This window comes from Terrapene carolina, unplaced genomic scaffold (assembly GCF_002925995.2).
Source record: "Terrapene carolina triunguis isolate 2854851 unplaced genomic scaffold, T_m_triunguis-2.0 Scaffold66, whole genome shotgun sequence".
Classification (NCBI taxonomy): domain Eukaryota; kingdom Metazoa; phylum Chordata; order Testudines; family Emydidae; genus Terrapene; species Terrapene triunguis.
Window position 1 is genome coordinate 53,045,076 of NW_020664417.1, and position 13,583 is coordinate 53,058,658.

The following is a 13,583-nucleotide window of genomic DNA, read 5'->3' on the forward strand; positions in this document are numbered from 1 at the left end:
CTATTCAACATACTCTCTTCTTGATTGGAAGTATGGCTATAGCTTGTGAAAAGAGTATGCATAATAAAAAATGTACTTTATGTATCTGCATATTATCCACACAAAAAACTATGTTAAAAAGCAGATTATTGAGGTTGCAAACTCAAGTGCTCAGCCATTAGGAAATGCATTAAGGTTGCCTGTGCAACTTTAATTCAACCCCTTGTGCATATGCATTATGATACAGTCTTTAATTACATCATCACATATTCCTTTTTCTCAATTAGTGCATAGAATGGGCAGGGCTCGCTTAATGAGCAGATATTCAATATTCTGTTTTTTCCCCCGTGTTGTTCAACATGTAGCCCTCGTCCTTATTTACTGCACACTATTCAAATTCTGCTCTGAAGATTGAATTATTAATTTCCTCATGGGCTTTTCTGTGGTGCTTACCACTATAGTATCAGAGTGCTTCATAAGCATCAATTTTGACGACACTCCTGCAAAGTGAGGGAGTGGTATAATCCCATTTTACAGATGGGTAACTGAGGCACAGAGAGATGACGGTCAAAATAATACCTACCTCTTGTATAGTGCTTTCATCAATAAATCTCAAACCACATATAAAGAAGGTAAGTGTAATTACACCTATTTTACAGATGAGAAAACTTAAACACAAAGTTAGGAAGTGACTGGCCCAAGGTCACCAAGCAGGCGAGTGGCAAAGCTGTGAATAGAACCCAGTTCTCCTGAGTCCCAGTCCAGTGCTCTATCCACTAGGCAACACTTCCTCCCCTTCAGGAAAGTTTTGTCCAACTTGGAACTTGCTAACAAATGAGATACAGCAAGCACTTAAAGAACTAAAAAATTATCTTGTACAGAAATTCAAAGAGCTGGGAGAAAGCCAGCAGAAAGCAAGAGAAGCACTTGTGAGCATGGCCCTGAGAGGGAGCAGAGAGACAGAGCTCCTTGGAGCAGAAAGCTGGTTGCAAAGGTAGACTAGGAAATTGTAAGCAAGGAAACTGCCTGCCGTTTTTCAATAGTGTTCAAGGGAAACAGAACTTCCCTGCAATTTTGTGTTTATACAAAGAAATTTCTGACTCATCATCCATTTCTCCTCGTAGGGGAAACAAATATGTGAGGCCCTGAATATGGGCTAACCACTCGGGCCAAGAGGGTCAATACTGGCAACAAAAGTTATAAACTAATTCTGGGTTTACAATTTGTTACACATAGGATCTGACTTCATATGTTCAAAGCACAGCTTCCATTGACTTCTGTTGAGACTGAGAGTGCTCAACACTTATGCAAATCAGACCCCAGGATCTCAAGTTGAATGCCAAGAAACAGCGACTACCTGTGAAAAATCTGGTTTAAGCAACTTGCCCAGTATCACTTAAGAACTTTGTGGAAGAGGCAGGGATAGAATCAAGTTCTCAAAGGCATTATTTGACTGCCTTAACCATGAGACCATCCTTTGTTCAGCCCCATTGGAAGCAAGACAGTAGGTAGTGGATGTGGAATAAAGCTACAGTTTTATTCACTTAAATATCTGGAACTACTTGGCAATAAATTGTACGATATAGTTCATCATCATTTCCTTAAACATTACCATCTCTTTGAGGGGCTGTTGTCACCTCTCCGTCTTTCCAACCTGCTCCCTGACCCGCACCACCCTCCTTTTGTATGAAGGTTAAGAGGGCTATAAAAGGAGAGGGGTTGGCTCCCCACTATACCAGATGTAGGAGCCTTGAACCCCATAATGGATGCTTTCTTTCCAATCCTTTCCCAGTCCATTTTATCTGATAACTGTATCCTTTCCATGTATCTGCCCTGGATATCTGCTGCCTCCCCTTCATCTTGCATGGTCCTCTCACCTCAGCTTTCTTCCCCCTTCCACTCCTGTGGCTACCACCTACACTTCTGCCAGCACCATTGGGTGGTAGCAAAAGGCACAGGCAAGGACTTGGCTGCTAAACCCATCAACAACAACGAGGCCCGCTCAGTCAGCAAGAAGGGTCAGGGCAAGAAAAAAGGGAAAGAGCTCTGCCCAGTTCGCTTCTTCCATTGCAGCAGCTGCTACTGCGACAGCCCAGCTACTGGCAGTGGTTCACCCTCCCTGTGCTGTCCCTTCATAGAATCATAGAATATCAGGGTAGGAAGGGACCTCAGGAGGTCATCTAGTCCAACCCCCTGCTCAAAGCAGGACCAATCCCCAGACAGATTTTTGCCCCAGATCCCTAAATGGCCCCCTCAAGGACTGAACTCACAACCCTGGGTTTAGCAGGCTGATGCTCAAACTACTGAGCTATCCCTCCCCCCCCCCCGGGGTTGCCTGCCGTTCAGCTCCACAGGCATATGCCCAGGTAGCCACAGCCGTACCCACTGCCCCATCGCCATCTGCAGTAGCCCCTCCATCCACCATTGCCACTGCTGCTGTCTCCTCCTTCTTCATCTGTGGCACTCAGGGCCCCCTTTCCCTTCCCTGAATAGGAGGCACTGTGTTTGCTGTCTCCTAGTGGCCGCCTCATCCCACAACGAAACCTGTGTGCGGGCATAGGCTCAGATGGTGGGGCCCTTGGACATTGTGATGGCTTCTAAGATGTACAGGAAGGTCATCTTCTTCCGGCAGCAGAGGTTGCTGCCCAGAAGGCGATGCAGAATGGCATTTTGGTGGGGGTCTCTTTGTTCCCCTCAAGCTCTTGGAAGACCTGAGAATACAGTGATGCTTACTTCCATCCCGTCCTTCCTCCCCAATGCTACCCTCCTGCTTACCCTCTCATCCTTGGGGAAACTGTTCTCCCCTCTTAGTCTTCTTCCTCTGGGCTGCAAGTATCTCTTCCTCAGTCACATGCTCTTATTCCTTAGGCATTGAAGTCACCATCCAGTTGCCGCTGGGAGATTGGAGGGGTCCTTTGTGGTGGCCTGTCAGAACTCCCTTTATTGCATACATTACTCATCGGGGCAGGCTCAGTGATTCATTTGCTGGACTGCGGGGTACATCTGAAGGGACTGTCCCTTGGCCCAGCAAAGAGGAGTGTTAGGTGCCTCTGAATCCCAGGAGGGCACCAGCCCCACCACCACCGGTGACCCTGCTCATTCTGTTCCCCATCCTCTTTCCTCTTCAACATCCAGCAATCCTGTTCAATGCAGAGAGTGGCTCCCCTGTTGTGCCCAGCTGAGTGGGTGGATCCCGCCTCTGAAACTCACTGGGTGGGCTTGGGTGCGGGGGTTGAGGCGATGTGAGGGAGCCAGGAAGAGGGCCCATCTCAGGGGGAGATCATCCCTTCCCCTGTTGTCCTGTCCCCACTTGCTCCAATTGCCGTTCTATTACCCTTGCGTATTGAGCCTACCCCTGCTCAGTAACAACACCAATGAAGTCTGGGTGCTAGTAATGGGGCAGTAAGCTCAGCAAATGCAAGTCATGGGCCCAGGACCTCCCTCTTGACCCAGGGAAGGGCAAAAGGCTTCTCATATGTCAACTGGTGGAGGGGGTGTTGCTAAACTTACTTCCTCACCACCTCCATTTCTGTTTTCCTTAAGTGGTATGTTACCATGCAAGGTTAAGGATTTCCACTGAAATCAGTGGGACTACTACTATTATTTTGGGTGGTCAGGTACTACTCCAAATAACGAGGATGCCAGAATTGTGTTCTTAATTAGGAATGTTAAAGCTTACACAAATTTTAAACCACTACCAGTAATTAAAGCAGCCACAGGTAAGTTTTATTAAAACCCATGGCCTTCCCATTTCTTAATTTTAAACTGAGGTGGTGAATATTTATTTTCTACTGAGTTTCTTTAGGAAAGAATTGGAACTTCAAAGATTTTAATAATTGAAATCTATCATTTCCTCCTTCTCTTTCTACCCTTCATCCTTTTTCCTCTTCCCTCTCTCCAATTTTCTGTGCCTATTATTATTTTCTTCTTTCTTCAATCTCCATTTTCCCGTTTAGCACTACCTTGCTTCCTTGTCATTCCATGTTCTTTTTTAAAGACTAGAATTCTAGTAGGGTAGGGTGGGAGAAGAGGGAAACAAACCTGCCAATAGTTAGATCTATCTCCTAGCCGAAGTTTTGTAAATTATAGATGGCTTTTTGAGAACACAACAGTATGAAAAATTATATTGGTAAAGCTGATATAGTACAAATGATATTCAAAGGTGTTAGTGATAACACATGCTCCCATTGTTTTTAGAGTAAGTAAAATGAAGTCAATCTAGCGTTCATTCTTAAGTTAAATATAGATTTTTTGATTTGTCATGTGCATTGTACTGTGTTCCTTTTCATTTAACTGCCCATTATGTTTAATTTCAGGCTCTTGATGGTTTTTTTTTAGCAATCATGACAGATGGAAGTATAATATATGTGTCTGAAAGTGTAACTCCCTTACTTGAACATTTGCCAGTAAGTATGAACTGCTTCCAGTAAGATATCAGCGTTAGTCTATGGACTAGGTTTTGCTGCAAGCACTATTAACCTTCCACCTCTCAAAGCACTTGGAGCACAGACAATGTATGTTCTGTCTTGAAACCTCTGTTTTTCCTCTAAAACACCTCCCTCCCTGGTTATTGATGTGTCCCCAATCTTAATCTCCTCAATTGGAAAAGTGGAATAAACACTCTCCTCAGATGCCACTGTTACTATTATTCCATTACTCATCAGCTGAGACTGCTAAAGAGAAGGATGCTTGGTACTCTTGAAACTACTGTCCACTGATCTTTAGTTACCCTGGTCACTTCCCAAACTCGGGACTCACCAGGAACAAATATGCTGTTACTGCTTGACTGGGCTGACTCTTATATGTCATATTTGTACTGCATCTCATTCATCTTTATTTGTACTGCTAATCTCATTGATATATTTACTCTCTAGTCCATGCTAGTATAGGTGTCACCTGGGAGTGTTACTCTTCTGAAACCAAAGCTAATAGTATTTTAAAGTGAGAACAGTGCTTATCTAAAATTCTTTATCAATTATAAACCTGAGGCGGAAAAAATGTGTCAATCTGAATCTGATTTATAAATGTCTATAAAATGTATCCACATTGACTAGAAATTTCTTACCAATGGTTCTGCAAAGCAAAAAGTTAATCTTTGAACGGTGTTAGAATGAGAACTTGTCTTAAAATGAGAAAATGTAAATGGCTCAATTTTCCAGCTAAACAAAATTAACATTTCCTCAACTCCAAAATGTTGGTTCCAGAGGGACAACTTTTAAGTTCAATTTTTTCTTTTTAAAACATATCTTCTGTGATTGTTTTCTTTGGAGATTTTGTTCATGTATTTGTGCATATAAACAGTATCAATAATACTTTGTTGTTATCTAAGAAGAGCTCTGTGCAGCTTGAAAGCTTGTACCTTCCACCAACAGAAGTTGGTCCAAGAAAAGATAATACCTCACCTACCTTGTCTCACCTCTATTTTTGTTTTTCAAGATGAAGATTTTAAATCTTTGGTGCCACCAAGAGGCAAAAATGTGTACTGATATTTTAAATCAACAGTACACAATTTGATTCCAATGCTTCACTATTTGAAATTATCAGAGCAAAGGAAAGACAGTAGGTTCCAGTATGCTTTTACATGTGTATCTGTGTTGTGTTTACAGTAACATTTATTTCTTTTTCAAGTAGTGTCCCTGTCGGTGATTCACGTCAGGGGCACCTGCACCCTTGATTGGAGATTTTTTGTACTAGTGCCTACTGCCATGCCAAGGCTACATGGGGCTGTGTGGGCCCTTCTCAACTGCCTTCGGCCAGAGACAGAGTCTACTGTGTGCCTGTTTGCTCTATAATTAGTTAGTTATCTTATAGTCTGTATAGTTGGAACAGCTGTTCCTTTTATTTTCATTTCCTTTAACTAACTAAATATTTAAAAAAAAAACATTTTATTACTATGTAGTTAGATACCAGTTAATAGCTTTCCCCTTCTAGAGGTCATTTTTTTATTATATTACTCAGGAATGCCACGCTCTCCTGAGTTCAAATGGTGCCTCTCCTGCAGTGAGGTGATTACCATTCAGTGACTGACATTCCCCGTGCCTCCACTGTTTGGGAAATAACACACATCCCCAGTAAGTGCAAGATCAAGTTTAAACTCCTGATGATGAAGCAAGCTTTGTGCCCATCTTTGGATTCTAGGGCGGAGGACCACCCTGTACGTAGACCTTCCCTGTACGTAGATTAGCGTAGTACCGCTAGTGCCCTGTCCACATCAAGACCTTGGTCATTGGAGACTGCTAGAGATGTAGGCAGTACCATAGCACTAAGTATATCTAAGGTACCAAAATCCTCAGTAGAGATAGCCTTGATATCTGCCTCTAAGCAGAAGGATGTAAGGAGTAAATCTCCAAGAAAATCTCGGTCACTGACCCATAAGAAGACTACGGAGACTTCAGGTCCCAAGGGGAGTTACATGCAAACTCCAGGTGATGCTAATACTGCACAAGCAAAGAGGAGTCTGATGTCTAATGCAGTGTTGTTGTAGCCATATTGGTCCCAGGATCTTAGAGACAAGATGGGTAAGGTAATATCTTTTATTGGACCGACTTCTGTTGGTGAGAGGGACAAGGTTTCGAGCTTACACAGAGCTTTTCTTCAGGTCTGGGAAACTAACTCAGTGTCACTGCTAAACTCAAGATTTGAACAGATTGTTTAGCATAAGTAGTTAACACTTATTTTAAGGGACCAGTCAAGGTGACTGTTAACACACCTCCAGTCATAGGCAGGAAAGGTGGGGAGGTTGTTAGTGGATTACAGATGTTGCAATAAGCCATAATCAGTATCTCTATTCAGTCCATGATTTTTAGTGAGTAGCAAAGTTATGAATTTAAGCTCCTATTCATAACTTTTCTAAACACTAAAAATCATGGTCTGAATAGACACCGGATTTATGGCTTACTGCAACAATCTGATATGTTGCACACTTTGACATCTTTGAGGATCACCAGTCCAGTCGGAGCCCATTAAGACTGTTTAGCTGTGGTAGCTGTGGTTTCCCTGCCAGGGAATCAGGGTTTCTATTTTTTCACCCAGCTCCAGATTCTCTAGTAGTGGAGGCTGTTAATGAACAAGGCAGACATCATGGCTCGAAGTCCACCCCACAAGTAAGGGCCACAAGAGACAATCTTTTTGGTCACAAGTCTTACTCTTCAGCCATGCTTCCGAGTAGCAAACCATCACGTGCTCATGGCCAAATACAACTATTTAAGTTACAACAAATTTAATTTGTTTATTGAGCACTTGCCAGAGGAACATCATGAACAATTTAAGGCAAATGTAAAAGGGTCAGCTCCTGGCAAAGACATCACGTTAGCTGCTGCAGATATGTCGTCATGGTCTATATCCACTGGAGTGGTCCTGAGAAAAGCATCTTGGCTTCAGCTGTTGGTTTCCCCAAGAGAAGTCCAAAGTACCATTGGTAACCTTCCTTTTGATGGTGGCAAGCTCTTTGTGAACTTGATGGATACATCTCTCCACACTTTAAAGGACTCAAGAGCCATGCTGTTATCCTTTGGGATTTATATTTCTGTAATAAAAGGAGATGTAATTGGTCTCAGATGGCACAAAGAGCATACCCAGTCCTGTGTTCAACTTATCGTAGGCCATCTGAGCCCCCGGCTGAGAGACCAAGATATTCTAAGAAGTAACCTTTCAGCTACAGCCACATCTTCTCAGCCATGTACGTCCTCCAAGCAACAGTTTTGATGGTGTGGTCGGGAGTGTCAGACAGAGGTTTATACCTGCAACCTCCTACCCCTCCCTTCTCTCAGATGTCATCTCTCCCCTTTTGGGGACTGTATGGGTTTTGGAAGCCATAACATCTGGTTAAACTATCCATTTCAAATCCATCCCTTGTACCCATTCCTCCTCCCCATCCTTCTTCAGGAACCCTTCTTGCAATCAGTTGCTGGTGCAAGGTGTTACCTCTTTTTGTGTTTAGGAGCGATAGAACCAGGTCCTGTACTAGCACAGGGGAAGGGGATTCTAATCAAAGTACTTCCTGATCTCCAAAAAGAATGGTGCCTGGAGGCCAGTTTTACATCTCATGTCTCTCAACAGATATGTAAAACAGCAGATATTCAGGATGATGACCTTCACAGCAATAATTCCCTTGTTATATTTAGGGGATTGGCTTGCAACTCTCGACCTACAAGGTGCATATTTTCATGTTGCTATTCACCCTTCACACAAGAAAGTTTTTTGTTTTCTAATCAACAGCGAGCACAATCAATACAGGGTGCTCCCTTTCAGCCTATTTCTGCCTCGAGGGTATTCTCAAAGATTCTGGTGGTAGTTGCTGCCCATCTACGTCATCTGGTTATAATCATTTTCCCATATCTGAATGATCGGTGCAGATCATTTTAGGAAGTCTTGGCAGTAGTAAAGATGTGTTCTCTTTTTCACAGCCTGAGACTTCAAATCAACCTTGAAAAGCCCATTTTTGACTCGAGTACAGCGCCTAGACTTCATAGGAGCGTCCCTGTATGCAGCGACTGGCAGTGCCTACCTCCTTTCCAGCAGATTTCTCGCACTAATGACTCTCATCTCAGGGATCAGGACAGACCTCAATTAACAGGAAAAGATTGTCTTCAGATGCAGGGACATATGTCAGATTGCGTTTTTGTAGTGCAACGTGTCAGATAATATCTCTGAGGTCTACAGGAGTGGCTTTGAACAGTTTGAAGAAGTTTACAAATCAAGCAAGCACAGCGTAGGAAGATTGGGGGACTGACAGTAATGGGTTCTGCAGTCACTCATCAGTGCAGGTGTCCCATTCTTTCAGAATCCCCCTACCATAGTGATAACATTGACGCTTCACTTTTAGGTTGCGGGGGGGGCACATCTGGGACTAATAAGGTGCAAGGCAAATGGTCACTACAAGAGCAGCTTCTTCACATCAATAATTTGGAATTGAGAGCAGTCAGAAATGTTTGTCTACACTTTCTGCCTCTAATCAGATCCAAGTCAGTAAAGATAATGACAGACAATGTGACATGCATGTATTATATCAACCATCAGGGAGCATGTTCCCATTTCTCTGTGCCAAGGTGATAAAACTCGAAATGGTGTATAGCCAATCAGATAGTTTTTCTCAGCTTCTTGCCTCCCAGGTATACAGAACATCATGGCAGATGACCTCAACAGACATTTCTTTCTAAATTACAAACGGGAACTGGACTCTTGAGATCTCCACACAATAGTCTTAGCTTCGGAATTCCCCGAGGCTGATCTGTTTGCCACTGCAGCCAACACAAAATACATCAGGTATTGCTTCAGAGGGGGTCTCAATCCCCAATTGCTAGGAGATGCTTTTCTCATCTCATGAATGAAAGGGCTTCTTTGTGCACATTCACTGACGCCATTATAGTTAAAGTTCTCAACAAGATCAAACAGGATCGGGCCAGAGTTGTACTGATTGCACCAAAGTGGCCAAGATAAAATTTGGTATTTCTATCTAATCAGACTCGTCTTATGCTCTCTGTGGTGACTTCCATTCATTCCTTGTCTACTGACTGAGGATGCCAGTCAAACACTTCACCCCACCCTGCAGATTCTGAGGCTCCAAACATGGCTCCTTGGTGGTTCTCGAGAATAGTGGTATCCTGTTCATCAGCGATACAACACATAATGTTAAGTAGTAGAAGAGACTCCACAAGAAATACTTACCTTCAGAAATGGAAAAGATATTCTCTTTGTTGTAACAGCAGTTGTCAGATTTTGTCAACTTGATCTCTTCCCAGGGTATTGGATTACCTGTTGGAATTGAAAACATCAGGTCTTTCTATGAATTCCATTAGAGTACACTTAGCAGCTCTTCCATTAGGTACACTTAGCTTTTCGCACACCCATAGGGTTTTTTCGTTCTTCACTGACCCAACCATAGCAAAATACCTAAGAGATTTGTTGACTTTCTCCACAAATCAGAGATCCTACTCCTAGCTGAGACCTTAACCTAGTCCTTAATTGCCTTATGAAACATCCTTTTCTGCCATGAGCTCTGTGTTGTTTATTAGATTTATCTATGAAGACAGCCTTCCTGGTAGCCATCACTTCTGCCTGAAGGGTTTGAGAATTGGGGGCTTTAATGGCAGACCCCCATTTATGGTCTCACCAGAGACAAAGTGTCGCTATGGGCCCATCCAATATTTTTACCTAAGGTGTCCTCAAAATTTCATATTAATCAAATCATTCATCTCCCATTTTTTTCTCCAAAACAACATTGGACTAGTCAAGAAGCTATATTCCATACACTAGATGTCAGGAGGGCATTACTCTTTTATCTAGAGAGAGGACCAAACCATTTAGAAGATCTCCTAGACTGTTTGTATCCACTGCAGACAGAAACAAGGGTTTGGTCATTTCAAAATAGAGGTTATCAAAGTAGATCTCTGTATATATTAAAATCTGTTACAACTGAACTCATGTTCAACCCCTTTGAGAGCGATAGCCCGTTCCACAGGAGCACCAAGTACTTCTGTAGCCTTACTTAAGGATGTACTGGTTGCAGTGGCAACTTGGTACTCTGTTCATGGTTTCTAATCATCATGCCTTGGTGTCTGCAGCTAGATCAGATGCTGCTGTAGGCAATGCAGTTCTCTTCTGTATTGGACTCTGCTCCAAATCTCCTGCCTCCTTAGGGGGGATATTGCTTGGGAATCTCCTGAAGTGGAGCACCCATAGGAACACTGCTTGAAGGAGGAGAGGTTACTCACTTTGTTCAGTGACTGCAGTTCTTCAAGGTGTGTGTCTCTATGCGTGCGCCACTGCCCACCCTCCTTCCCCTCTGCTTCCGTGGGACTTGGTAGTGTTGAAGGAACTGAGGGTGGTTCACCCGCACAGCCCCATATAGCCTTGGTACGGACATGAGGATCTGTGGGGCATATGCGTGGGCTGAATGGGCAATGCTACCAAAAAAAGGTTCAGGGTGCAGGCACACCTGATATGGAGCACCCACAGGGGGACACATTTCAAAGTTCTCCAGTTACTGCACAAGGTAAGTAACCTCTCAAACAGTGTCAAAAATCTGTGCAATCAAGAGACGATCACTTTTTGCAAAATGGTATTTTGTTCCTCAGCAGATGGTTTTGCTGAATCTATAATGTTTTTGTATGTTTGTTTTCTCATCCCTGACCTCTTTAATTGCTTTACATTAAAACAATGGGCTTTGCAAAGATGTCATGTCTTGCATTATTAAAATGTTTCTGAAATCTTTTTTTCTTTTTCAGTCTGATCTTGTGGATCAGAGTATATTTAATTTTATCCCAGAGGGGGAACATTCAGAGGTTTATAAAATACTGTCTACTCATCTGCTGGAAAGTGATTCATTGACCCAAGAATATTTAAAATGTAAGTTGTATTGCTAAAAAATCTGGTAGATGTGGGAATCTTATCATAGAGTCTTTATATGGGCAACTCAGTTTCAGTGGAAGTAAATGCATATGGGATTTCAGGGTGAAACTTATAGGTCTTAAAGGAAAAAGATGATTAATTTTATTCTCTGAAGTAAATCAATATTTTATTTTAAAATTTCCAGTGACCAGAATAACATTGCATGTCATAAACATTTCCAAAACACAGGGAAAGTGTTTCTGTTTATAATTTATTGTCACATAATCATAGCAGCTGGAGAGTAAAGACCTATTATGTCATACACCATTGGAATCATACTTCCAGGCACTTCCCATTAGGCAGCTGTCCATGGAAACTTCCCTAGTAGGAGTTCCGCTCTTCTGTGGCTTCTCTGTAAAGCTGAAGTATGGAGAGTGAGTGCTGCTGAGCCTTTCCGAACACAAATCCCATAGTTTCCTCTCCACTATGTTGGGTAATTCCATGTTGGGGGAAAAATAAAATGTCATAAGCCATTTTTCTCCATTGCAGCATGTATATTAAATTCTTTATTAAATATGTTGTTTGCGGTAGTGTTGTTGCCATGTTGGTCCCAGGATATGCGAGAGACAAAGTAGGTGAAGTATTATCTTTTATTGGACCAACTTCTGTCAGTGGAAAGTTCAAGCTTTGAGCTATACCAACCTCTTTTTCTGGTCTAGGAAAGGAAATCAGAGTGTCTGAGCTAAATACAAGTTGAGGACAGATTGCTAAGCATAAGGGAAAAGGGATAAGGCATGTTGTAGGAAGCCACTTGAAAGGAAATCTGCAACTGAGGATTATATTGTTATGCATAGGGGGTTTGAAGAAGGTGATTAGGGATAGTATGCGGTGGGGTGTGTTACAAATTATTGTAATGAGCCCTAAAACTAGTGTCCCTATTGCATCTATAGTTTTTAGTGTCTAGCAGATTTATGAATGTAAGTTCCCAGGCTCAGTTTTGAAGGTGCTATGCAGGTTTCCTTTGAGGATGAGTATTGAAAGATCAGATAGGGAGCGTTTGCTTTGTGAAAAGTTTCTGCCCACAGGTGATATGGTATTTTTATCTTTTATCATTTTTCTGTGTGAGTTCATTTAAGACCATAGTGATATCTGGTTTCACCCACAAAGTTATTATTGAGGCATTTGATGCACTGGATGAGGTACACCACATGTTGTGATAAGCATGTTTAGGACCCATGAATTTTGAAAGGTATATTGTGCGGGGTGTTGATCATTGTAGAAGTGATGATATGTCTGCAGGTTTTGCATCTGTTGTTCTGGCAGTCTGGTGCCAGTTTGAGTTGGTGAGTTCTGGTTTGTAGGGAGCTTGCTTCAGATGATTAGCTTGGTGAGAATGAGGGATTGTTTGAAGATCAGAAGAGGAGTTCAGGAAAAATTTATTTCAGGATAGATATGGTCCCCATCAACTATAGGTGTAATTGTTTGATGGTACCCCTTATGGGTTCCCATGGGGGGTGGTAGGTGAGAGCTAGGGGTGTGCAGTCAATGGGGTGTGTTTTTGTTTGGTTTTTTTGCTGTATTGAAGCAGGTTCTCTGGGGGATTTGGCTGGCCCTTTCCATGATGCAATCTACTTCTCTGATGGAGTGTTCTTGTTTAGTAAAGGCAGTTTTATGTGTATTTAGGTGAGTATTCTGGACTTTCTCTTCAGAGCAAGTTCTGTGTATCTGAGTGGCTGGCAGTAGATAACAGATTTTTTGGTGAGTCTGGGGTTGTTTCTAGATCTTTGGAGATAAATATGGTGATCCCTGGGTTTCTTGTGGATAGCTGTTTGTAGGATTCCATTGTTGAATCTGATCATGCTGTCCAGGAAGTTGATGCTGGTGTGGAAGCGTTTTAGAGATAGTTTGATCAATGGGTGGTTCTGGTTGAAGTTGTGGTGAAAATCTATGAGGGAGTTGGATCTTCTGTCCAGAGTATGAAAATATCAATATATCTGTATCTCAGGTATATTGTTGGTTTCGTGGTGCATTTTTCCAGATATTCTTCCTCAAATGGGCCCATGAAAAGGTTGGTATATTGGGGAGCCATGCTAGTACCCATAACTGTTCCCACGGTTTGGACAAAGTGTTTGTTGTTAAATGGGAAGTTGGCCTCATTGACGTAGTCATCATGTTTAAGGACTACAGCAACTCCCCCTTTGCTGATTTGATCACTATCTGGTAGTTGGATTTTAGGGACAGCATATCTGTCCTTTTGGTGGTAGGAAGACTGTGGT

At 42.5% G+C, this 13,583-nt stretch overlaps 1 protein-coding gene across 1 annotated transcript in view; it reads left to right on the top strand.

The window, feature by feature from the left end:
• Positions 1-13,583, top strand: part of CLOCK (clock circadian regulator) — a 44,136-nt gene that overhangs the window by 7,818 nt on the left and 22,735 nt on the right. Inside the window, exons 5-6 of the mRNA XM_029910619.1 lie at positions 4,296-4,385; positions 11,205-11,325. Of these exons, the coding sequence (XP_029766479.1) occupies positions 4,296-4,385; positions 11,205-11,325 (211 nt within the window). The remainder of the gene's footprint in view (positions 1-4,295; positions 4,386-11,204; positions 11,326-13,583) is intronic.